Source organism: Tursiops truncatus, chromosome 16 (genome assembly GCF_011762595.2).
Source record: "Tursiops truncatus isolate mTurTru1 chromosome 16, mTurTru1.mat.Y, whole genome shotgun sequence".
NCBI classification, from domain to species: domain Eukaryota; kingdom Metazoa; phylum Chordata; class Mammalia; order Artiodactyla; family Delphinidae; genus Tursiops; species Tursiops truncatus.
Window position 1 is genome coordinate 55,734,853 of NC_047049.1, and position 24,879 is coordinate 55,759,731.

General features: G+C 41.5%; 1 protein-coding gene across 8 annotated transcripts in view; it reads left to right on the forward strand.

The window, feature by feature from the left end:
- KCNMA1 (potassium calcium-activated channel subfamily M alpha 1) overlaps positions 1–21,636 on the forward strand; it is a 736,798-nt gene extending 715,162 nt beyond the window's left edge. For 2 of the 8 annotated variants that reach the window (XM_073793411.1, XM_033841925.2), the window contains 5 exons: positions 7,231–7,425; positions 9,455–9,573; positions 11,463–11,687; positions 14,225–14,253; positions 21,325–21,636. In XM_073793411.1, the coding sequence (XP_073649512.1) occupies positions 7,231–7,425; positions 9,455–9,573; positions 11,463–11,687; positions 14,225–14,253; positions 21,325–21,476 (720 nt within the window). In that variant the 3' untranslated portion in view covers positions 21,477–21,636. Of the gene's footprint in view, positions 1–7,230; positions 7,426–9,454; positions 9,574–11,462; positions 15,389–21,321 lie in introns of those variants that run through there. The other 6 variants (XM_033841924.2, XM_073793408.1, XM_073793406.1 and 3 more) reach the window with 4 other exon arrangements.
- Positions 21,637–24,879: the final 3,243 nt, after the last annotated feature.

Sequence of the window (24,879 nt, forward strand, 5' to 3'; positions counted from 1 at the left end):
TTTCATATTTAATAATAAAAGCACTTAAGGCTCTGAATTTGTCTCTGTAGCTTTGGCCTCGATCCATGACATTTTTATATGTCATTTTCAAATAATCTTTAATTTTTAATACTCTGTATTCTGAGTTTGATTTCCATCTTGACCCACAGTTATTTAGGATACTTTTTTAAAAAAAACTTGGAAGTGTTGGGATATTTACTTTTGTACCTACTCCTCTATTTTTTAAATATAGACCGTACAGCTTATACTTTATTATATATATTGAGATTTTATACTTTGGGCCATCGATCATACTTTGTAATTATTGTTTGGATGCTATCTAAAATGGTACGAAGTTTAACACAAATCTAATAAATACCCTTATTACATCCTTCATTTCCTTATATTTTGGTCTCTTTGAGCTGTGAAAACAAGAAACACGATATTTCACGTATCAATTTTACATATGACTCTCAGTCCATGTTTAATTTGCTATAATGGCTAATTCGTTTTGCTGTCTATATTTCAGTTATAATATTTTCTCCATAAATACGTTATATATTTATTGTAAACTTTAATTATGAACATAGAGTTAAATCGCTCAATGTAATATTTAAAATTTTTCCCTTTAAATATATTTTTCTTTGCCTGTTTTGTTTTGTTTTTTCCTTTTTACCTTTGAGACACCAGAGTTTGATTTTGGTTTTTGAACAAGTTTGAGAATCTTTGCCCTTTTATCAAATCATTTAGCTCATTTATGTTTAGTTATATAACCTACAATGCTAAAATTTTGCATTATGCTTTATGATTCTGTAATTGTGTCTTTAATTATCTGTCTTTGTGTACATGGTCTATATTTTGTATGCTTTTTTTCTCTAGTGATGTGAAAATTATACATTCTATTTTTAACTCTAGTTAGTGGTTACCAGACACTCTATAAATATACTTGAAACTATATTTTCTTAGTATTATTATCTAGAAAAATGTAGTAGCTCTTGATTCCTCCCTCTATAAGATCAGGGAATTTACATGTCTTAACTTTCATCTTCTTTCTCCTACCTCATTTTTCTGACTTTTAAAAATAATTTAATATTACTGTATTAATAGATAATTTTATGTCATATTTTTTCTTTCAAGAATTACTTTTGACATTTGCCTTCAGTTTTGTAGTAATATATCCTTTATTAAATTCCATGTTTTAATATATTTCACCAGTATTTTTTTTTTTTTTTTTTTTTTTTTTTTTTGCTGTACGCGGGCCTCTCGCTGTTGTAGCCTCTCCCGTTGTGGAGCACAGGCTCCGGATGCGCAGGCTCAGCGGCCGTGGCTCACGGGCCCAGCCGCTCCGCGGCATGGGGGATCTTCCCAGACTGGGGCATGAACCCGTGTCCCCTGCATCGGCAGGCGGACTCTCAACCACTGTGCCACCAGGGAAACCCCTTCACTAGTATTTTTAAACAAAATTTGCTCGTATTTTAATTTTTAAAAGTTTAAAAAGATCTTGAAGGAAGATGATTTTGTTTCCAAGTAATTTTTAAATGAAGTAAATCCATAAATGCTTAGGTACCTAGAGAAAAAAAATATTTCTATTGATTTCACAGATGATCAACAGTGTAGCTATGTGTAGAATTCTTGGAATAAATGTGTCCTTTCAAAACTCAGTTGATATAGCCTTTTCCTAGATAAGTCTGCGGCTAACCTGATCTTGTACATTTTTTTTTTCCTAACAGCATTGTGTTAGGTCACGTTTTTCCTTTACTATTTTAAATTCAAATGTTCATCTAGTACAGGTCTAGGTGTTGGCTGCATTCACTCGGTGAACCATCTTCATCCTCATCCTCAGTTCATTCTTCAGCTCAGGCAGGTTGTATTCATTTGTTTCCTTGCTTGCTTGCTCATTTTTACCTGTTTGAATTTTGTTTACAACTTTCATTTGTGAACACTTGCTATTTATCAATTTGACCTCTGTTGTCTTTCCTCAACCAGCATTCTCATTAAGAAAAAAAAAAAAAAAGGAAAGAAAGAAAGGGAAAGGAAGGAAGGCAATCGCTACCCATTTCTCTATGTAGTTGTTCAGGTGATTTTCTTAGTTTTAATTCCACATTTTTTTGTGTGTGTATGTGTGATTTTCAGTTCTACACCTTATTGATTTTTTTATTGTGATAGGAACACTTAATATGAGATCTACCCATTTAACACATTTTTCAGTGTACAATACAGTATTTTTAATTACTGCTTCGTAACAGATAAAAATCTGGCCATTACAAGTTTAGTTACCTTTTAACTCTTTTTTAAAAACACCTTTATTGAGCTATCATTAACATCATGCAATTCACCCATTTAAAGTATACAAGTCAATGATTTCTACTATAATCGCAGATACGTACAGCCATCACCACAGTAGATTTTAGAACATTTTCATTGGCTCAAAAAGAAACTCCATGTCCTTTAGCTATCCCCACTACCCCTCTGTCTCCTTCCCCCCAGCCCTAAGCAACATTAATCTACTATCTTTATAGATTTGCCTCTTCTGGACATTTTAGATAAGTGGAATCATATAATATGTAGTCTTTTGTGAGTGGCTTCTTTTACTTAGCATAATGTTTGGAAGGTTCATCCATGTTGGAGCATGTATTAGTACTCCGTACCTTTTTATGGCCTAATGATCATGCATGGATATAACACGTTTTGTTTGTGCATTCATTAGGTGATGGACATTTGGATTATTTCTACCTTTTAGCTATTATGAATAATGCTGCTATAAACATCCATGTACAAGTTTTCATATGGACATAATTTTCATTTCTCTTGGGTATATACATAGGGGCAGAATTACTGGGTTTTATGGTAACTTGTTTAACCATATGAGGAACTGCCAAACTGTTTCCCTAAGTGGCTGTATCATTTTATATTCCCACCAGCATTGTGTTAGGGTTCTAATTTCTCCACATCTTCACCAACTCTTGTTATGATCTTTCTTTTTTATTTTGGCCATCCTAGTGGCTGTGAAGAGGTATCTTATTGAGGTTTTGATTTGTATTTCCCTGATGACTAGTGATGTTAAGCATCTTTTCATTTGTTTGTTTAACATTTGTATGTCTTTTTCAGAGAAATGTTTATTCAAGTATTCTGTCCATTTTTAAATTTGAGTCACTTTTCTTTATGTTCTTGTATTGCAAGATTTTTTAATATATATTTGGATACTAGACCCTTATGGGATATACGGTTTGCAAATATTTTCTCTCACTGTGTAGGGTTTCTTTTCACTTTCTGGATAGTATACTTTGTGCACAAACAATTCTCAATTTTGATGAAGTTTAATTTACATATATTTTTTCTTTCATTGCCTATGCTTTGGGTGTCATATTTAAGAATCAGTTTTCAAATCAAAGTTCATAATTATTTACCTTTATGTTTTCTTCTAAGTTTTCTTCTAAGTTTTCTTCTAAGTTTTATAGTTTAACCTTTTATATTTAGGTCTTTGATCCATTTGGAATTAATTTTTGCATATGGTGTGAGGTAGGGGTCCAAATTTATTCTTCTGAATGTGGATACCCAGTTGTGGTAGCAACATTTGTTTAAGAGACTATATTCTTTCTCTGTAGAATGGTCTTGGCACCTTTGTTGAAAATCAGTTGATACACAGTGTATGAGTTTATTTCTGGACTCTCAATTTGATTCCAATAGTCCATGTCTATCCTTATGGCAATAACATACTCTCTTGATTATAGTAGCTTTGTGGTATATTTTAAAGTCAGGAAGTGTGAGTCCTCCAACTTTGTTTTTCCTTTTCAGGATGGTTTGGTCATTTGGGGGGTGCTTGCAATTTCACATGAATTTTAAAATCAGTTTTTCCATTTCTGTAAAAATGGTCTTTGGGGTTTTGATAGCAACTGCATTGAATCTGTAGATTGTTTGGGGGAGTATTGCCATCTTAAGAATGCTAAGTCTTCCAGTCCATGAAGTTGAGATATCTTTTCATTTATTTAGATTTTCTTTAATTTATTTCAACAATATTTTGTAGTTTCCAGTGTACCAATCTTGAACCTCCTAAATTTATTCCTAAATATTCTATTCTTTGTGAAACTATTATAATGAGAATTGTTTTAATTTAATTGTCTTAATTTCATTCTTATATTGTTCATCGCAAGTACATAGATACACAAATGATTTTTGTGTATTGTTTCTTGTATCCTGCAACCTTGCTGAACTCATTTGTTACCTATAATATCATTTTAGTGTTCTTTAGAATTTTCTATTTACAAGATCATGTCTTCTGTGGATAGAGATAGTTTTACATCTTCCTTTTTGATATGGATAACTTTATTTTTTTCTAGCCCTGGCTAAGACCTCTAGTGCTATGTTGAATAGAAGCAGTGAGAGTTGGCTTCCTGGTCTTGTTCCTGATCTAAAAAGAAAGCATCCAGCCTTTCACCAATAAGTCTGATGTTAGCTGTGGGTTTTTAATATATGCCCGTTATCAGGTTGAGGAAATTCCCTTTCACTACTAGTTTGTTGAGTGTGTTTATCATGAAAAAACGTTGGATTCTTTTTAACCATTTTTTTATTACATTCATTTTAATTTCAATATCTTACATTTACAAATAATTGAATAAGTTGTATGAAGTCAGCTTTCTTACCATCTGATCTTTTACTTGTTATAGATTCTCTCTCTCTCTCTCTCTCTCTCTCTCTCTCTCTCTCTCTCTCTATATATATATATATATATATATATATATATATATACTGTTTTATTTATTTATTTATTTTTGCGTACACGGGCCTCTCACTGTTGTGGCCTGTCCCATCGCGGAGCACAGGCTCCGGACGCGCAGGCTCAGCGGCCATGGCTCACGGGCCCAGCCGCTCCGCAGCATGTGGGATCTTCCCGGACCGGGGCACAAACCCGTGTCCCCTGCATCGGCAGGCGGACTCTCAACCATTGTGCCACCAGGGAAGCCCGATACTCTATATTTTTTTTTAAATTGATTTTGATTCTAAAACAAATGCTTCCTAAATTTTTTTTACGTCTTCCAGTAACTATTTAACCAACCAAAAGAATGCTTTTCCTTTATATCTTGAATGCTGTCGCTCCCTTTTTAAAAATATTTATATTGGCTCTTTCTTTCTCTCTGTACATCGGAGCAAGGAGAGGTCTGTTTTTCAGTGTACGAGGTCGTGAATGTTCTGCCGTCCACATTTCACGCCGGTGGGCTCCTCCCTGGGTGTTGATCTAGAAGGGTAATTATAGCACAAAGGCCTTTGTCACAGTTCTGTGTCCAGCACTCCTTCATTTAATGTGCTGCAGAGCTGGGGCCGGGGGGTGATCTTCTGCTTCTGATGATGGGCTGTTGGACTATAGGGAAGGGGATTTACCTCTGAAGACTTTGGGAAATGTTTTCACATGTGCCCTGAACCAGCCTCCACGAGAGTTCACCTGTGGTGGCCAGTCCTGTGGAGGCTGTCACAGTCCAGGATGCAGTCCCCCTTGACCCTCACTGGGCCTTTGCTCAGTCTAAATGGGGTCTTGTCATGGAGGCAGCCTGAGAAGTGCAGATTCAAGGGTAAAATGAATGGCCTTGGTTTGCACCACCCCCCTCTGCCTGCCACCACCAACCCACCAAAAAAAGCCAGAAAAGATTTTTTAAAAGGGAAGATTGGGAATGGGTTGACCTCTCCTCAACAAAGGCCTGAGTCTCTGATATCAGGCCAGAAAGTATTTCTCAGTGCTTCCTGTGCACGAAGCACTTTTCTAAGTGCCTCGCACATATTGGCTATATAGTCCTTATAACCACTCTATTATATTTTACAGATCATGACACTGAGGCACAAAAATGAGAAATAACTTTCCAAAGTCAGGCAGCTACTAAGTGGTGAGGTCAGCGTTAAACCTCCAGCCTGCCTCTCACCCCTTCACCGCGCCAGCAACATTTCCTCCCTTACTTGTTTTTCTTCAGCTTCTCTGCCCCAGGGCATATCTGAGCTCTGTTAGATGATACATTCTCCTGAGGGTCTGACTGGTTCTGACTCACACTCCTAGTTTCCTTTGCTATTGAAATTTTGTATCACTTTGGGTATTTTTGTGAGTACTTCAGTGAGGAAAGTGATTCCAGCCTGGCTAGCAGCTATCATCTTAACTCGGAAGTCCTCATGGAATTCGTTGCATATAAACTTGATCTTAATGACAGTGCTTATTTTATGGATGAGAAAATCAAAGCCCAGAATGATTAGGCAACTTCCCCCAAGACATAGGACTCGTGATGGCCAAGCGGGAGAGAACTCATCCTTACCCCACTAGATTTTTGCCCCGTGAACTGTCCAAAAAACTGCTGAAGTTAAAATGCAGCTGTCTTGCCTAACCTGCTCCCAAAGGTCCATCCATCCTCAAAAGCCACAGGCAAACTTTGGCTTGATATTATTTAGCCTGTTTGACTTCTTCTTACACTGGAAAATGGAAAACAGACCCTTAACTGACATTTTTCTCAAATTAGGCTGTGTGACAAATGTCTTTTTGAGCTCTTTTATTTGACATCCTATTAATTTTTTAAAGCTCCCATTGTCTTGTTCCTGACAGACCTGTTATGTTTCAGATGTGAGACAAATGTACACGTGTAGAGGGAACTTCTTTAATAAGCTGTATTCACCTCAGACCACTGAGGTTACGTAAGAGCAAAAACACCAGGGGACCCACCTTGTCATAAATTGATCTGGCATATTTAATTGACAGGGACTTCTGGTTTAGCCTGTTACAAAGCATGTGATAAAATTGTTGAACGTGTGGCCTTAATGACGCTCTTGGCGTCTCGTTCCAACCGAGAGAGAAGTTGTGCCGTTGTTGGAAGAGGCAGCTTCCTGGCACGTGGGTTACAGGAGCTCAGGGGCCATCCTGCCTGGGTCGGGCTGCATTTTCTTACACACACCCAAGGTCCCTGAGCAAGCAGGAGAGGAAGCCATATTTACATCCCAATTAGCACCGATTATGATAAACACCAACCATGTTGACGTTAGCCCTTCAATAAAAAGCCCCTGAATCAGTTTTTAAAAGTCAGGCTCTCGTGGCAGAACCAAGTAGGAGAGAAAAGAATTGAATAATTGGAGGCTGCTGTCTTTTCACTTCCCACATAAAATTATTTGAAGAGACAGGCCAGAACTTTAAACAGGAGATATCAAGGAAAGTTGTCATTTGAATGTCGGTTGTCATGACTTTAGGAAGTTTGCTTAAAGGAACCCCCCGCCCCGTTCTCTTCCCAGACATACTTCAATGACAACATCCTCACCCTGATACGGACCCTGGTGACCGGAGGAGCCACGCCGGAGCTGGAGGCTCTGATCGCCGAGGAGAATGCACTGCGCGGGGGCTACAGCACCCCCCAGACGCTGGCCAATAGGGACCGCTGCCGCGTGGCCCAGTTAGCACTGCTGGACGGGCCCTTTGCGGACCTGGGGGTGAGTTCAGGGGGCAGAGGGCACCTGAGCTGGCTGTTTGGGAATGGCGGGATCCAAATGTGTCAGACAGTGACAGGCTAGGTCTCTGCCTTTGCTACTTTCTACAGGAAAAGAACTGTAAGAGGTGATGCTTATGGCTTACTGTGTAGCAGGCACTGGGCTTTACATGTATTCATTCATTTTAATCCCCATGGTGACCCTTTGACGTAGGTTCTCTTATCAGACGCTTTAAGGAAACTGGGGCTCAGAGAGACTGAGGACTGGCCCTATAAGGAATTTGCACTAGGGATCCTGGCTTCAGAGCCTGTGGGCTTACTGACTCCCCTCAGGTACCTTCTGCCACAGATGGGAGGCATTGGGGGGGGGGGAGCGGGTTCCAAATGCAGCCACGGCTGGGAGCCTTTTCTACAGGTCTTAGCATGACTCAGGGCTACTTAACCCCAACTGCACATTAATAGGTCTGCCAGAGTGCCTGAACCAGGCTGGTGTGTGCAACCCAGAGGGAGACATCAGTCGCTTCAGCGGCAGCGGGGGCATGGGGGAGAGTGAATGGGTCCAGCCTCAGAGTTAGGTGACCTCGGTCTGGAATTAGAGACATTAAAGAATCCACATGAGATGCTGTTGGTTCGGCCAGCGGGTCTACGTGCACATAATAAGCTATGGTGTTCTGAAAACCACCGGTGCTGGGGTCATGCCCAGAATCCTGGGGGCTGAGTACAGCCATCAGTGGTTTTTAAAAGCCCCTCGTGGGCTATTAATTCTGAGGCTGGACCCAGTCACCCTCCCCCATGCCCCTGCTGCTGCAGAGGGACCCATGCCTCCCTTTGGGTTCCACGCACCAGCCTGGTTCAAGCACTCTGGCAGAAGTAAGCAGTCTTGAACCTTATTCCCAGCCCAACTCCATGGATGCATTCAGGGACTGGAGCCCAGTCTTGGGAGCCAGTAAACCCATTGTACAAACAATAGTGCCACCCAGAAAGTCCAAATAGTGGAAAAGGAGCCAAGGAAAGGGTCACTTTTTCCATTTCTTCTGAAACCCTGATGCCAACTTGCACTATATTTTAGTTTGGTTATGGGCAGGGATCTATGCTAGACTGGGCTTTTTTAAAAGGCCACCTCCATAGCTAGTGGCTCTTTTTATCATCATTTACTCATTGATACACTTTAAAAGAATAAAGACTTTAAATAATGATAAGATCTGGCTCCTTTTGTGTTCTCTAATGTGATGCCCATCTGAAAACTTCGGTAACAGGAAGGACAGATGCAGTCACTTTATTCCCAGTGAAGTCAGCCGTTGGTGCCCTTCCTATAGTAATATCTACCTGAAGCCAACTGGCTGCAGGAAGCCAGCATTTCTGAGTGAATGAGTTTGCTTTCACATTCCGCATCAGGCCCCAGACCCTTGGAAGGTGACTGTGAACTGATTAGAACTGTGAATCCCAGTTATTCAGCCTGCAGACCTCCAGCTCCTGGGGAAACACATTCCCTTCCACCCTTGCCATCTCTGAGGTCTGTAAATTGTGCTTTTCACACAGTCCTTCTCTGAAAGAGTCTGTCACCATAGTACCTGGTGGGGTCTTTTCTCCTGGCAGTGATTTTCATTATCACTCGAGCAGTTTTGACAACACGGTCAGATCACAGTGATTACAGCTGAGCTGGGGCTAAACATCATCACCATTTTGCAAAGCTGGTTTCTTCTCCTCAGCTGAACAGACATCTGAGACCTTCAAGCTTACACCATCACTTAAAATAAGGAGAGGCCCCATCTCCTTGAAGCTCTCATCGCTGCAGATGGAAAACTAGAGAGAACCAGAGGAAAACCCATTATTATCTGATTCCCCAAAATCACCGGTATTGAGGTGTAGGCTATAAACCACACTAACCTCTTCAGCTACGGTTCCTTGGTACAGACCCTCCGACTCAGGAGACACCGAAATGAGCTTTCATTAAAAAGCCCTTTTCTCCCCGGGACCTCTCCTTTCAGGCAAATAAAAATGCTTTTTCTCTCTGTTCTTTCGTTGACTCCCAGGATGGTGGTTGTTATGGTGATCTGTTCTGCAAAGCTCTGAAAACATATAATATGCTTTGTTTTGGAATTTATCGGCTGAGAGATGCTCACCTCAGCACCCCCAGCCAGTGCACGAAGAGGTGAGTATGTTTCCACTCCCACCCGCAAGGCAGAGACATAAATGCCCTCTCCTGTCCCCCACAATGAGGGCAAAGGTCTACATACACGCTCTCAACGTGCAGATTACTCTGCCCACATTAAATCCGTCACTGAGTTTGTTGGTTGTGGGAAGCTTTTTTCTTTAATTACTAATAGCAGATATAAAGACATTGTGGGAAAAATTCAAGTTTTATGGGCTAGTTCCATCCATCACCTAATTACAGAAGTCTGAAGGCAAGCATGTCCTCCAGACTCCTGCTACTGGGATAATTCTGTTGGTACCTAATATAGAAATATTTCATATTGCTACTGTTTAAGGTAAATGGTTCCTTTGCCGTGTCTTAGACACCTATAGATATATAATTTTTTTTATTGAAGTATAGTTGATTTGCAATGTTGTGTTAGCTTCAGGTGTACAGCAGAGTGATTCAGTAATACGTGTGTGTGTGTGTGTGTGTGTGTATGTTCTTTTTCATAGATACCTATCTTTTTGCTTAACGTATTTTTCAATTGACTTACTTTTATATATGTATTTTAAAGAAAACTATATATTATTGCCTGAAGCAGAAAAAAATAACATTTCATATATGCTAGCTATATTTTTCTAATATGCATTAAAGTACATTCATAGCAGCCTAAAATTAAAAGTACATCCTAGAATTGCCAAAATCAGTGTGTTCATGTAATATACCCCAGGAAACAATGCCATAGAGATGAGTGTCTCTCAGACCTGCTTGCATAGTAGAATCACTGCAGGTACTTTTTAAAAGTAGTCTGATGACTCTGACTTAACTGGTATGAAATGAAAATATGTAGTTTTAATGCCCAGAGATTACAGTTGAGCTGGAGTTGAGCATAATTGCTGTGCACCAGCGGGTTCTCAAAGTTAGATGAACATGAGAATCATCTGTAAAGCTTGTTAAAACACAAATTGCTGGACCCCACGCTCAGAGTGTCTGACTCAGTAGGTCTTGGGTGGGGGTGCTTAAGAATTTGCATTTGAACAGCAAGGACCTACTGTATAGCGCAGGGAACTATATTCAGTACCTTGTAATAACCTGTAATGGAAAAGAATCTGAAAAAGAACATTATAGAGAGAGAGAGAGAGAGAGAGAGAGAGAGCGCGCGAGCTGAATCACTTTGCTGTACACCTGAAACTAACACAACATTGTAAGTCAGCTATACTTCAATTAAAAAAAAGAATTTGCATTTTTAGGAAGTTCCCAGATGATGCTGATATGTCTGGCCTGAGGACCTCAATTTTGAAATCCCCTGCTAGAAATGAAACAAAGTGATTTTTAGTTATGTCTGGTGTTAACCGGGGAAAAACATGATCAAATTGAGGAGAACAGTTAAAGCCTGAGGGACACATAGGTAGGGAGGTGTTTTATATTCTTCCATTAAGTGACATCCTCTACCAAGGTTGATTTTTAAAAGCTAAAGAGGGAGGGAGGACTAAGATTTTGCTAGATCATGGTAAACAAAGATCCTGTGACATATGTCTGAGATTGTGAGAACATTCTAGAATGAGAGATGCAGTGCAATCCTGGAGACCTCCTGCATGCCCTCGGGCCACTCAGGAGCAGAAGGGAACTTGATATTGTATTGAAAGGGGTACGTAGACCACAGGAAGTACCGTTTGGTTCTCCCATGACTGGCGCTAATTCAGCAGCTCCGCCAGGGCTCATGGCTGACTTCCTCTGTTGAGCTAAACAGAGGAAGAGTTTGTTCCACTTGGAAGATACTGTTTAAGGCCTTGGACCAGCTGGAAGTCCACCTCCCAGATCCTCGGGTAGACCTGGTTTGGTTCAGAGGTGAAATCTCCACCGAGTTATCCTCATTCTATGACCTCTTTGCTCTCCGCGTCCAGGTATGTCATCACCAACCCCCCGTACGAGTTTGAGCTCGTGCCGACGGACCTGATCTTCTGCTTAATGCAGTTTGACCACAACGCCGGCCAGTCCCGGGCCAGCCTCTCCCATTCCTCCCACTCGTCCCAGTCCTCCAGCAAGAAGAGCTCCTCCGTTCACTCCATCCCATCCACAGCAAACCGACAGAACCGGCCCAAGTCCCGGGAGTCCCGAGACAAACAGAAGTACGTGCAGGAAGAGCGGCTCTGATATGTGTATCCACTGCCTCCGTGTGTGAAACTGTATCTGCCACTCATTTACCCAGTGGGTGTTTCCAACAGTAACTTTCCCCGTTTTCCCCTGTAGTCCCCCCCTTTTCTTTACACATATTTGCATATGTATGATAGTGTGCATGTGGTTGTCATTTTTATTCCACCACCATAAAACCCTTGAGCACAGCAGCAAATAAGCAGACGGACCAAAAGTTATTTATGATTCTAGGGGAAAAATAACCCTAAGGCGTGCTCCAGACATAAATAGCTCACTGCAGGAATGAGTTCACAGATAAGAAGGGAGCGCTTGTGATCCACGTCAGTTATGCAAAGCAAGTTTAGTTAATGTAGAAGAACAGTTTATTCTGATGTATAAGGATTATCAGGGTGCTTTGGGTTTTCTTTTTGTTGTTGTTGTTTTTCTTTCTTTCTCTTGTTTTTTTTTTTTTTATATATACACACAATAATATATACACACGTTTATTTGAAACAAGCAACCAAAACATATTGGTTGTTTCCACTCTCTGGGCCGAAATATCGCGAAGTATTTGAAAGGCTTTTGCCATTTGTGTAGATGATGAAGCACCTGCTTGTTAGAACATTGGAGTTTTGTTGTTGTTTTTTTTTTGTTTTTTTTTTTTGTTTTTTTTTTGTTTTTTTTTTTTGCGGTACGCGGGCCTCTCACTGTTGTGGCCCCTCCCGTTTCGGAGCACAGGCTCCGGACGCGCAGGCTCAGCGGCCATGGCTCACGGGCCCAGCCGCTCCGCGGCATCTTCCCGGACCGGGGCACGAATCCGTGTACTCTGCATGGGCAGGCGGACTCTCAACCACTGCGCCACCAGGGAAGCCCGGAGATTTTTTTAGTTACTCACCAAGGCCTTTTGTCCCAGAGCTAGCTTCCTTTGGGAGTTCATATGAACATTTCTTCCCTTACTGTGGAGGAAAGAATAGTTCCCTTCGTGGAAGTATCAAATGCTAGTCATTTAATTTAAGTGAAAAGAGGTTTGATTGCATATTAAATTGTTACTCTGTCTCCTTATGCTGCCATATGAATAGCTGTTTTTTCCTCTCACTTTTGACATTTGGGATGAAAAGCCATATGTATCATAAATATCAGATGTAAGTCATTAAAAACTGCCTTCCTGGGACTTTTACATCTTTTAAAAGGTGAATTACTTACCTTATGTACAGAATAAATAATGCTCAGGAAAGAGCAAGTATTTTTCCACGCATTCTCAGGGGACCTTTTTACTCCCCTTTGTTTGATTAGTTAGGGCCCCAGTGCCAGCGAGGAGCAAGGGCTGGGGCCGCGGTAGAGAGAGGAAGATAAACCCAGCGGCAGATCATGTTTTTCTAGGAGCCGACACGCTAAATAAATCAGAATGTAGGAGGATCAAGCCACAGTTGACTCAACAAAGACAAAAGCCAGCTACTACCTTCAGCTGTTGGCACAGCTGCACGATGCTGGCTGTCCCAAAGCAGAAAGCTGGTGGGAAAAATTTCTCATCGTCAACTTCTTTAACGTAGCCAATCCACTTAGGCAGGTGAATGACAGTAATAGAGAATGACCCCCTTGTCATTACCAGATGGGAGAGAAGAAAAAGAGTGCGACAGTGAGCCAAACGCATTTTGGTATAATTATTTTTTCTTTCATTTTCTTTCTTTTTTTAACGTTAGTAAGCAAGAGGGAAAAGGTAGAAAAATAACCCTTTTTTCAATATACAGTTGTCAGATATTTTATGTATGCAAATCGTGCTTTAGGCAGTACAGTAGTTCTTACAAATCGGCCAACTCCACCATGACCAAATTCTTGTATGGATGGACTAGCCCTGGGCTGCTAGATACGTATTTGAAATGTTTACTTGAAAACAAATTCCATCAAACAGCGTAGGGTGGAGGGGAGGAGAAAAATGTCACAGCTGTAACCATCTCTAAAAAGGTGTTTTTATGGTGAATGTTTTGGGTTTAGATTTTGGATCCCCTGTCCCCCCCAAGCATGATAGTTTTGGAGATTTGCTTGCTGTGTGAATTGACAAGCACTTTTACTGACAAAATGGTGAGGCTCAGTCAGAACGTCCGTCCCCACACCCAAGACAGAGCAGTGCAGTGTTGCCATCAGTATTGGGTGGGGAATCATTGTATACATGTATATTAAAAAGCCCTATGAGTGGAAAACTTTTTTCAAATTATTTTTGTCCCTATATATATTGATTTATATATTACATATAACTATCTTTTTATATATAACTATATATATACACATATATACAGATATATGTGTGTGTGTGTATATATATATATATACACACACACACACACACACACACACACACATATCCCCTAGTTTTGGATCATGAAGAGCTCTTCATGCGTTCTTTGCAAAGGAGGTTATAAAGTTATGCCCTCAGAACATTTATAACTATAAGAATGTGCCAGTTAAAGTGCTCAACAGGAAATATGACAGTTTAAAAGCATTGTAAAACTCACATAGCTTACTTCTCTCTCTAAAGTGCAACAAGGATGAATAGAATGGGCCAAGGTATGACAATTAATGGTTCTGCATGACCTAGCCACTGCTGGGGGTTTTCTTCTATAACGTTGTCCTTGTGAAAACTTTTGTGAAATTAAAAAAAAAAAAAGGAGTTACAAATTTTATTCTGTTATTGGTTTGTTTATTTTTATTTCTATTGTTCTGTTTGTGGTTTTATTTATTTATTTTGCTTTTTTTTTTTCCTCCCCATCCCCCCGCCTCTTCCCTTCCTTCTTCTCCACCTTCCTCCACTTTCTAAATTGCTCAGCGCAATGAGGCTGTCCTGCTGCTACCGCTAGACCCCTTAGAGTTTGTTTTGGTGTTCCTGGGTTTGGGGTTGGGTGATCTGGGGGAAACTTCTCTCCATCTGGCTTGCCTTTCAATCTGCACGTGGCCTCCCTGCCCACCTTGGTACCTTGCTCCAAGTCCAAAAGCATTTTCCCATCAAGAAACCCAGCTTCCTCCACTTCCCCCCATTATCACCACTCCAACCCAGTCCCCCATCAGTCTGTCCACATTTCTGTGTTTATCTTGGCAAGACCGACTAAATCAAGTGATGATGCCAGGTGATAAGCTTTTCTGGAAAACATTTGCAGCTATTCCACTTGGCAAACTTGCTTCTTGGTCAATCGTTTACCCTCCTTTCAATTTAAACCAGGAGGGTTATTAATGGTAAAGAGCATTGGTCTCCATGCAGTTGGATCAGTATGACCCCCAAATTAAAACTGTCCGGCTGGATATATCAACTCAATAGCCCACACCCAGTCATCTGGGGGTTGATGATTCAGTCTCTATATTACCTGGATCTCTTCTCCCACCTGCCTTTCAGACATTTGTGAAATCCCAACCAGAGATTGGGCAGATAGAGAGAAGTAAATCCAAAATGTGTTTTTTATACAATCTGTTAGCAGCTCTGATGAGAGGACCTTGTGACGGGAATGGAGTGGGAACAGACTGTGACTTGTGATGAAATTTTGGGATTTTCCCTGGACTCAGGCGTACAGTTGAGAGTTGATTGTACTTGGCTAATGATATATTCAGTGATGAAAAAGGTATCATTATTACTTGTATTTTTTATGAGCCCAAACTACTATATTGTTCTTTCCTCAGTTGAATGAAGAATCTCTTCCATGGGTTTTCATGTGACCCCAAATTTCTCATCCTTCTTTCAGGTTCTCTTAGGAAGGAGGCATACAAGGTTTTCGTATGACGTCTCTCCTCTTCCCCCTTTCCACCCAAAAAATAAGCAAGTAGGTCAGGGTGGAAAGCGAAAGCGTTTTTGAAGAGAAAGGATGTGCACTTAAAGAGAACAATAGCTAGAAACTCAATTATCTGCACCATTCTAAAAGAGAAGCAGTTTGTAAGCCATTCAGTTCAGTTTGTTTTAGGCTTTGAAAGGGGTGAAGCTTAAGTAAGTGGATAGACCAGGAGGCCCAGTGAAACCCTCTCAGCCTCAACACTCAGGTGATCATGAAATCAACATCCCTAATATCTGCTACCCAGGGTCCTTCCTGAAGCCAGTTCAAACGGATAAAGAGAAACTTGGACCCTTATAGTTAGATTTCTACCATTATTGGGAGAGGTTTCAAATTCTATTATGAATATTACAGGTTATGACCCAGAACCTTACTCTCAATAGGTGCTCAATAAATATTTTTGAAATAAATTGACCTTAAAAATTCTTATACCTTTAATCATTTGATAAGTTATCTTCACCTCCTTGGCTTTTCTTAGCCAATTTCAAGGAATGCCTGTAGATGGTTCACAACGCTGTCATGTTGTTGGCACTTTCTCAAGCTGAGTACACAGCTTCTGAGAAAGGGGAACACCCCCCGTAAGTTCACTGAGTGGAGAGACTGACTCTGCCTCCCGCCAGCAACCTCAAGGTCCCAGATGACCAGAGGAACCTTTTGACGGGCTCTTCTTCAGCATGGGAAAAGCCGAAAGGTGTCTGCATCCCAATAGAGACAATTAAATCAACCCGCCAGGTTCCTATAGCAACAGGCTCCTGAAGGAGAAAGAAGAGAGTGCAGAAACTTCAGGGCCTCCGGAAATCAAGACAGGGTAAAAAAATCAATGTCTCAATCAGCTTCTTTCAGCCCACCCCTGCTTTGTCATAAGGTGATGAAGTAGCTGTGGGCACCTGTCACTAACTTGGTAGACTGTCTCCCACCAGGAGATCGTACATCCACCACCTAGGGAGGTGAGAGGGATCACCCCCTACCGCCTGGAAGGGAGGAGTGAAAAGTCCACCCTTAGGGTGTCAGCTGGATCAAGCCACAGAAGAGGGCCAGGAGGGAGCAGTCGTTCGGCCTAGGGAATGGCAGCATCAGCCTTACAGTTAAAAGGGGCAAAGAGAGTCATACTGGACAATCGCAAAGGAGCGAGACAGTTTTCATAAGTAAAAACTGCTCTGGTTCCGGTGCAATTTTCATTTCTGTGCAGTAACCATACTTTGCCCATGGAGAGGAAAGGAGGCAGTGTGTGTGGGTGGGGTCCTCTGGCACCTTGGGGTCTGCTAGGCAGGGGGCGGGGGAAGGCCAGACTAGCTCTCAGAAGTGTGAGATGTGAAACCACACAGCGTTACCTTTGAATGCTTGAGCTCCTTGTTAGCTCTTACTGTTCTCCACTGTTATCTCTATCCAAATGGAATCTTTCCCTTTCAAGCCCTTTCTCTCTGAACTTCAGCTTGTGGTACAGCGAGAAAATGCCCAATTATTCCAAGTACCTTTGCTGTATCATCATCTCCCTTTTCATGCTCTCTTCTCTGAAGAGTAGTTAAGTGAAAAGGCCAAATCCCACAGCAGTGACAACCCACAGAGCCAGCAAAGAGACTCTGTTGTCACAGTGCAGCCTGTTGCTCTGCTTCCGGGTCCCCAGGCAGTTATGTCAGCCCAGGTCTCAAGCCCTTCCCTGCCGTAGCCTGCTCCCTTGGGATTCCTCATGGCTGGACAAAGTCCTGACCCTTATTCTAGACCCTTGAATGTCAGTGATGAAAGTAGCAATGGAAGACGCAGATGGCTTGCAGGTAGGGTAGGGCCCCTGTCAAGTTGAAAGCCAATATTTCAGACGCAAGTACCACTGAAGGGTGTCACTCCTGCCTCTCCTCCCCTTCCCAAGGAAGGCTACCCAACCGAATCCTTCTCCATCTTCTCTGCTGCCAAAATCCCCTTTCTTCTGGCCAGCACCCAAGTTTATACACCTCAGTTCTCCACCCTAGTTTATCTGCAATCACACCGAAAGGTATCACCTACCCTTATGTCGTCCTTTAGCACTGAGAGTACTCATATCCATGCTGACCTTATACTAAAAACTAACAAACGCCAAGTGCTTACCATGGGCTAGACACTCTTCCAAGCACTTTATGTATATTAGCACATTCAATTCTCGAGATAACCTTAGATGCAGATGCTGTTAGTATTTCCATTTGAAAGATACAGAATCCAAGGGACAGGTTTGTTCAAAGTCACCCAGCCAGGAAGTGCCAGAGAAGTATTTAAAACTAAAGTCCATGAACTTTGTGCTATAATGCCCCCTAATGTTACTAATAATACTGATAGTCTTAACAGTTCACATTGACTTACCATGTATGTGGATAAGTGCTTCATGGACAGTAGCCCCTTTCATCCAAACAACACCCTTAGGAAGGTCCATTAGCCCCATTTTACAGATGAGAAACTGAAGTTAAGATAAATTATGTAACAACCCGCTCGGAGCCACACAACTAGCACATGAGAGAAGCAGATCCCCTTGACCTTAACCTACTGCTCTATGCTATCTCCCTGTTGCAGTGGATGGCTCATGGCATGGCCGGCCTTGATAGGTGACACCTCCCAATGACAGTGTCACATCTCTCGGCAGTTATTCTCTGGGTTTGATCTCGTTCTGCCAGATCACTTGCCACAGACTGTTAAATGCCACTCCTTCCCTGACTTCAGGCAGGTCCCACAGTCTGTTCACAGTGATGCCGTCATGCATCACATCTTCAAGAAGCTTATTAACAAATGGATTTCTTTTTCTTTGGCAGGGAGGAGGCCCTCAAAACCAGATCCATTGCCCTTCTCATCCTAGGGATGAAAACAAAGCCCCCAGAAATCTTTTTGGCTCGTGGGATGAGGCAGGGGGAGGAGACCAGCTCAGGGATTTGGATCGACCCTGGACCGCTTCAGCACTCACGTGAATTCCTTCCCTGACTGCTCTTCCTTAAGGCCAATTTTGTAGGCACCCAGTGGTGCGGCTCCTTTGGAAGGCACAGTTCGATAAACCAAAGTGTCATTGTCATAGCAAAGCTCTCTCCATTGGGGCAGAATGACTGGCAATCGTTAAAGTGTGGTTCCTCTCAAGCCCTTTGGGAGAAACACCTTTGCCCCCAGACATTTTAGTAAAACGCTCAGAGCATTCATCTATCTCCATTTCTTCAGCATCATATCTAACCAAGTCTCCAACAAAACAGCTGTTTACATCTTACGAGGCACCCGAGTTAAAAAGCCTGTTTCTCAGGCATAACGGAAACCTCAGCTCGTCCCCAGGATACACTTTAACGCAACTCCTTTTTGTGTTGACGCTGAATGGCCAAAACACAGGGAGAACTCTGCTTAGATTATATTTATGGCAAGAAATGCAAAAGGAAAGAGAGAGAGAAGCTTAAATGGGGAAATAATGCTCTCTTTCTTACAGACAGCAGGAGGAAATTGATATTCTCCCTGCCGTGGAAGGTCAAAATGCCAACTTTGAATTGAACTGTAAAGACTAAATTCTGAACAATTACTCTCTGCAGCAGTTGTAAAAATTTCAGCAAATTGCAGCTGTCTTAGGTCTTTCACCCAGAAGTCCTACTCATTTCCATCAGTAGAGTTCACTCTCCCTTCCAACCTGGCATGTCCAACCTAGCACTAAATCCCTTTGCAAAATCTGGCCACAGAAGGGCGTGGCCAAAATCAAGGGCAGCTCAGGCAAACAGCACAGACACTGGGTTCAGCTCTTCTGAAAATCATCTTTATACATAAACCATTGGAAAAAGTCATAGTTTGAAATTGTTTCAGTGGCCTGGCGATGCTTTTAAAACATGATAATCATCATACTTTACTCCTCTCTGAAAGGTTAGTTTAATCGTAGATCACAAAAAAATTGGTTTCCACAAATGCATAATGGTTCATCTGTGTCACACTTGAACTAAATGCTTTTTTAAATGGAGCTGAAATTATTTTGATGTGTACACAGTCCCGGATTTCTATACAACCTTTTTTAACCAGCCCATCAGGAACCTTGCCTCTACAGCCTCATTAATAATTCAGATGTGCTGATGACTTTAAAAGATCTATGGAATTGAAGCTTAGGGAAAAAAAAAAGCTCTGCTTGACAAAAAGATAAATGAATGTAGAAAGAAGCTGTAGGAGTCTGGCAAGCTGTAGATCATCTCAGAACAGATTGTAACTTTATCATTCTGTCAGGGGGAATAATTTAAAGCACTTAATCAGTTAGCTTCACCGTGAGGATGTAGCATTATGAATTCGTATCGTCCAATCTGTTCAAATCAAAGTGAACTTAATTATAATAGGTGAGAGAGCCAGTGCAGGAAGGAGAGTGATCCAGGAGGCAGGAAGTTTCCTGGGGGGTGTAAACCAAGCTGCCGAACAAAGGTTAGTGAGTGAGCTTTCACCAAGGCTCATCCTGGCTCCAGCTCGGTGTCTACAAGGGGGGCTCAGGGCACTGGACACAGCAAGAGGAAGCATGGTCCAGGAGAGACAAGCAGAGTGGTCATGAGCTGACCATACATACCGGATCTATAAATCGTTAGCCATGCAGGGACACACACACACACACACACGCACGCACACACACACACACACGCACACACACACACACACACACACACACACACACACACACACGGTCCTCCATCATGATCAAGCCAGGTGAGCAATTTTGTTAACGTATTCATCCAGGACCACTGACAAGGCAGTTAGGAATTGCTCTGATAGGCAGAAAAGAAGGCCGGAGAGGCCATTGTCTCTATAGCAGTGGGTGTGCTTGAAAGCTTTTTCCCTTTTTCTTTACTTTTCCTAAGCTACTAAAATGAGGCATACGATTCTCAAGTTAGAATGCACTGTTTGCCCCAGTCCCTTTGTGTCTGTACACATGGCTGATTTCCCAGAAAATTCCAGTCGTAGAAAGAGGCGGGGATGAGGGCTGAGTCTTATGAAATAGCACTGAACGGCCAGGAGGATGCTAGGCCATTTTCATCCTCACCCCCGCCTCTGAATGCCCTGACTCAGCATTCTCTTTCAGCCATCTCTGGATTTAGGGTGGAAATGAAATGCCAAGCCTTCGTCAAGCTCCCTTGTCGACAGCTCGGGTGATTATAGTCGGTTAAGATAGTGCCACTAGGAATTCTTTTCATAATTTTATAGCAACATAGAGTTTTCTTTTGTTGAAATTAAAGCCATCTCAAAAGCCTCTGAAAACATTGGTTGCTATTCTGACTTTTCACCCTCATTGACCAGCAAAAATCTGTGGGCTTACTTTAAGATCCCCAAAACTGGCTGCAGAAGAAGCAAAAGAGTGGTATGATTGAGATATACCTTTAAGTATGCTTGTACAAGCAAAGAAGGAGGTCCTGCATAAGATTCTAGATCGCTCAGTCTGTGGAAGGGACAATGTCCCTCAGTTTCCACTCAAATCGATGGATGCAGAAATCTTTCTTTAGGTGCGATGCCCATACCTAATATTTGTTATATTCGCCATCTCCTCACCACCAAAGCTTTTTAGGCCAAGAAAGGAACCCCAGAGAACACTGCCAGAGTTAGTCTCCCAATCCCTCTTTATTCTCTGAAGTCCACCCCTGGTGCCTCCAAGTCCCAATAGCCCATTGGTTCATCACTTGCTACGGGCAGCTGAGGTATGTTTCAGGTTCCGGTGTTCTCCCTACACCGCACTGTCTCTCTTACCAATTACTCACTGTCAGCTTCTCTCGATTACCTTTTTTGCATTTTTCAATGAACTTTCCAAAGTCTTTGCCCTAGGACTAACTAAGCTTCTCATTTCTCCTTCTTGTTCTCTATCCGTTTTGCCCTTTAGCAGAAAAGAAATGGTTTACAGATGAACCGGATAATGCCTATCCCAGAAACATTCAAATCAAGCCCATGAGTACCCACATGGCTAACCAGATCAACCAATATAAATCCACAAGCAGCTTGATTCCACCAATCAGAGAAGTTGAAGATGAATGTTGACTCCCAGGAGACCAGAACTATTTTTTTTAAAGCCTGACAAACTTCATAAATGGTGACGTGACTTTTCTTCCTCTTACATGCTGAATCACTGGTGGAAACGTTAGGATAAGCAAGAATTGCAAGAAAAATAAAGTAGACAGATCTTTCTCTTTGCCTTGAATATTGCTTCCATGTATTTTGGAAAAGAAAATGATTTCATTTATATATGAACATACTAAAATAGTCATGTATAGCCTCTAGCATTTTAAATTATTTTTATTTATTAGAAGGAAAATATATTTTTTCTTTTTTTTCCATTGTCATATATATATTCCCTATATCTAACAATGCAAACTCAAAAGGAATGTGGCCAGACTCCTCATGCATATTTCTCTTCTTTCTCTCTTTTTCTTTGAGGAGAATGATGGTCACCACCACAGTTAATTATAATTAAGGGAAATGGATTATTAAGACAACTTTAAAATGGTCCAATAATGTAAACATGTATTTTAGTAAATTTAAAAAAGAAGACAAAAGAGGGCAGGTGAATTTCCTAGATGGGTATGTATTTTGGCTGTACTGACACCAGCTCTTAATAAATGGAAAGTTACTTATTTTCGAAAGTCATATTTTTGTAGTTTTAGTTTTCATCCTGTATTTCTCACCTTTTGTTCATATATTTAAAGGGAAGACCTTCTTGCAGCTTTTCTACAAATGCCAGATCGGGTTTACCCTGCCAACTAACAATACCAGAGGGTTGTGAGCATGCCTGGGACGTGGAAGTTGAGGACCAGATGCACAGAAGACATTTATTTCTCTGTTTGTTGTCCTAATGGTGGGGACTCCTTCCTACATGCTGTTATGCTTCTCATTTCATATCTCCAAATCAACCAAGCAGTAATTGCAACTTTGGAAAGGTCTGGTGGACTCTCTCCCCATTCCCCAAGTCCAGGGCTTTTAGCCTGAAAGTTTGTAAACACCAATGAATAGTTTTACTTAACGATAGGATATATAACACAGTCATGCTATTCACTGAGTTTTTGTGTAAAAGCCAGAAGAGTTCCATGATCCAGGAGATGACTTTTACCCAGATCTAAATTTTGCAGGCTTTCCTTTAGTTGCTGGGACAAAACACACAAACTTGTTACAGCAACCTAAAAAATAATAACAACAAAAGGACAGCAATGAATGCACTTAATATAGACCGTTAGAAAAAGCCTTTGAAAATTAACCAGCAATGAAATCTAATGTATCAGCCACTTCAGACTGTGGTCAAAAAGATTTTTCTAACCATCAGACACAATTCCGATGTCTCCGAGCTCTGCTGTTGCTTGCACGCTCAGTGTAACGGTGTCCCAGCAATTGTTCCATTCCAAATGATTTTCCACTTCAAAATGATCAATCTTTGACAGAAACATCAGGATCTCTGGAGCAGCATGGATGTGATAGTGATTTTTATTTTCTTAAAAATGTAAACTGTGGACACTTGAAGGAACCAAACTAACCAGAATATCCCCCAAAGTCCCATGCTATCTATTCCATTAGGCCATGACCCCGTGGTACGTAGGATGTCACAGCAAATCAGATCAGAGCCAAGCAATGAAATCGTCATGAAAACATAGGTCCACTAAGTACTCCAATTACCAACGTAGGCAAAATGAGCTTCCACCTCTGTCCCGTCCCTGCAGAGCCAATGTAGTTGTGTTTCCACCTTGTAGGCGTCGTCCTAAAGTGACTTGTCAGACTGTGGTTACCCTGTCGTCACATTTTTGTAGAATTAGTTCTATAAAGGTATCGTGAATATAACGTATGTCCAACTGGATTGTTTAAAAATTACTTATAATCAATCACTAGTCTACTCAGCAGACTAAACTGACGTCAGCATTCTCTTCAGGCTGATAAACATTTCCTGGTTTCCAACAGAAGTAAAATGGGTTTGTGGGGCGAAACCCTTGCTGAGAGTTGACAACTTTCCTGAAAGCTAGGCCTTCTTCTACATAACGATTTTGTATTGGGTTCACCTTAGTACATTCTTAGTACATCAATCCACGCTCTTCTTTCCTTCATGAACCCTAGTGGGTTCCTGATAACTTGATAACCATTTCTGAATCTGTCTTAACTATTTGGTCTCCTCTGGCAGGCACTGGTGGCCACCACCTAAATGCTCTTCCATTAGAGGAAGTTAGGTCACGGTGTCCCATGCCTGCTGCCCTCTCTTCCCCATCTCTCCAAACCAATGCACATTGGAAACAGAAGTACAAACTCCATGCCCTTTATGGCTAGAGATTTGAATCTAAGCTTTTTTTTTTTTTTTTTTTTAAACCAAAATGGCTAAGATAGTTTCCTGGAGCAAGGGCTCCCCTCCAAAAACCAATTGGCAGGAATCCATTTTCTTCTAAGGTAGAGCAAGGTTGTGCTGTTTTGCCTTTGTAATAATGAATCGTTTGGGGCCAGAAAATGAAATAAGGCATTTTTTTAAGGGAGTATACAAAACGACTGGCTGGTGGCTCCTTTGGCTAAAACTGGTACCCAGTAGACGGAAAGTGAAATGGAAACAGAAACGAGATCGTAAGATCATTGAAGGGCTTGAAGGAATGCCAGAGCTTCCCGATTTGTTTCTATTTGTTGAGCCCTCTGGCCCTGAGGGAATCCTCACCTCACCACGCTCTGACAGACCTATCTTCCTGGCTACGTTCAGCACAGACCAACGATGGCCATCGTTGGTATAGTCCATGTTATAAGGCTCTGAGGTCCCACCCCAGTTTAGGATTCCAGAGAAGCCATTTCCCAAATCAGTAACTCAAGTGCTTTGGGAATCACACTCACCAACAGGCTATTTTAAAAGCAGAAGCACCTACTGATAAAAGCATCGTCACCATCATCATCTTTCTCATTAAGAAAACTTTGGCTTTCATCTGAGCAATTTTATACTTTAAAATAGCCCCTTGAACCAAGATAAAACACCTTCAATAAAAGTGGTTGTGACTGAGGCATGTTGGAGAACACCCAGAAGCTCTTTCCTTCCAAAGCTTGGGGCATCTTATAATGTACTTTGTATAAAATTTAATTGAGGACTTTAAATAAACAGGGAATTAGAACTGTTTGGTTAGGATTAGAAAGGGAGAAAGTGAGAAGGCATAAGAACATTGGGGATATTTTCATGTTGAAAAGCGAAGAGTCCAAGTTTCCTGCTATGGTTTAATACGAGGGTTCACAAGCTACATCTGCAAATAACTAGCTATCCACTTCGAAAATGTTCTTTCAACTCTCTGAGTCTCAGTGACCTCATTTGTAAATGAAAGTGATTCATCTAGGTGACTCTAAGGTCCCTTTCAGATCTGAGAGGATGTGCTCTGAGTTAAAAGGGGGGGGAGCATGGGAACAAGGCAAGCCCCTGGAGACAGTCTTGTCCTGTGCTAGAATA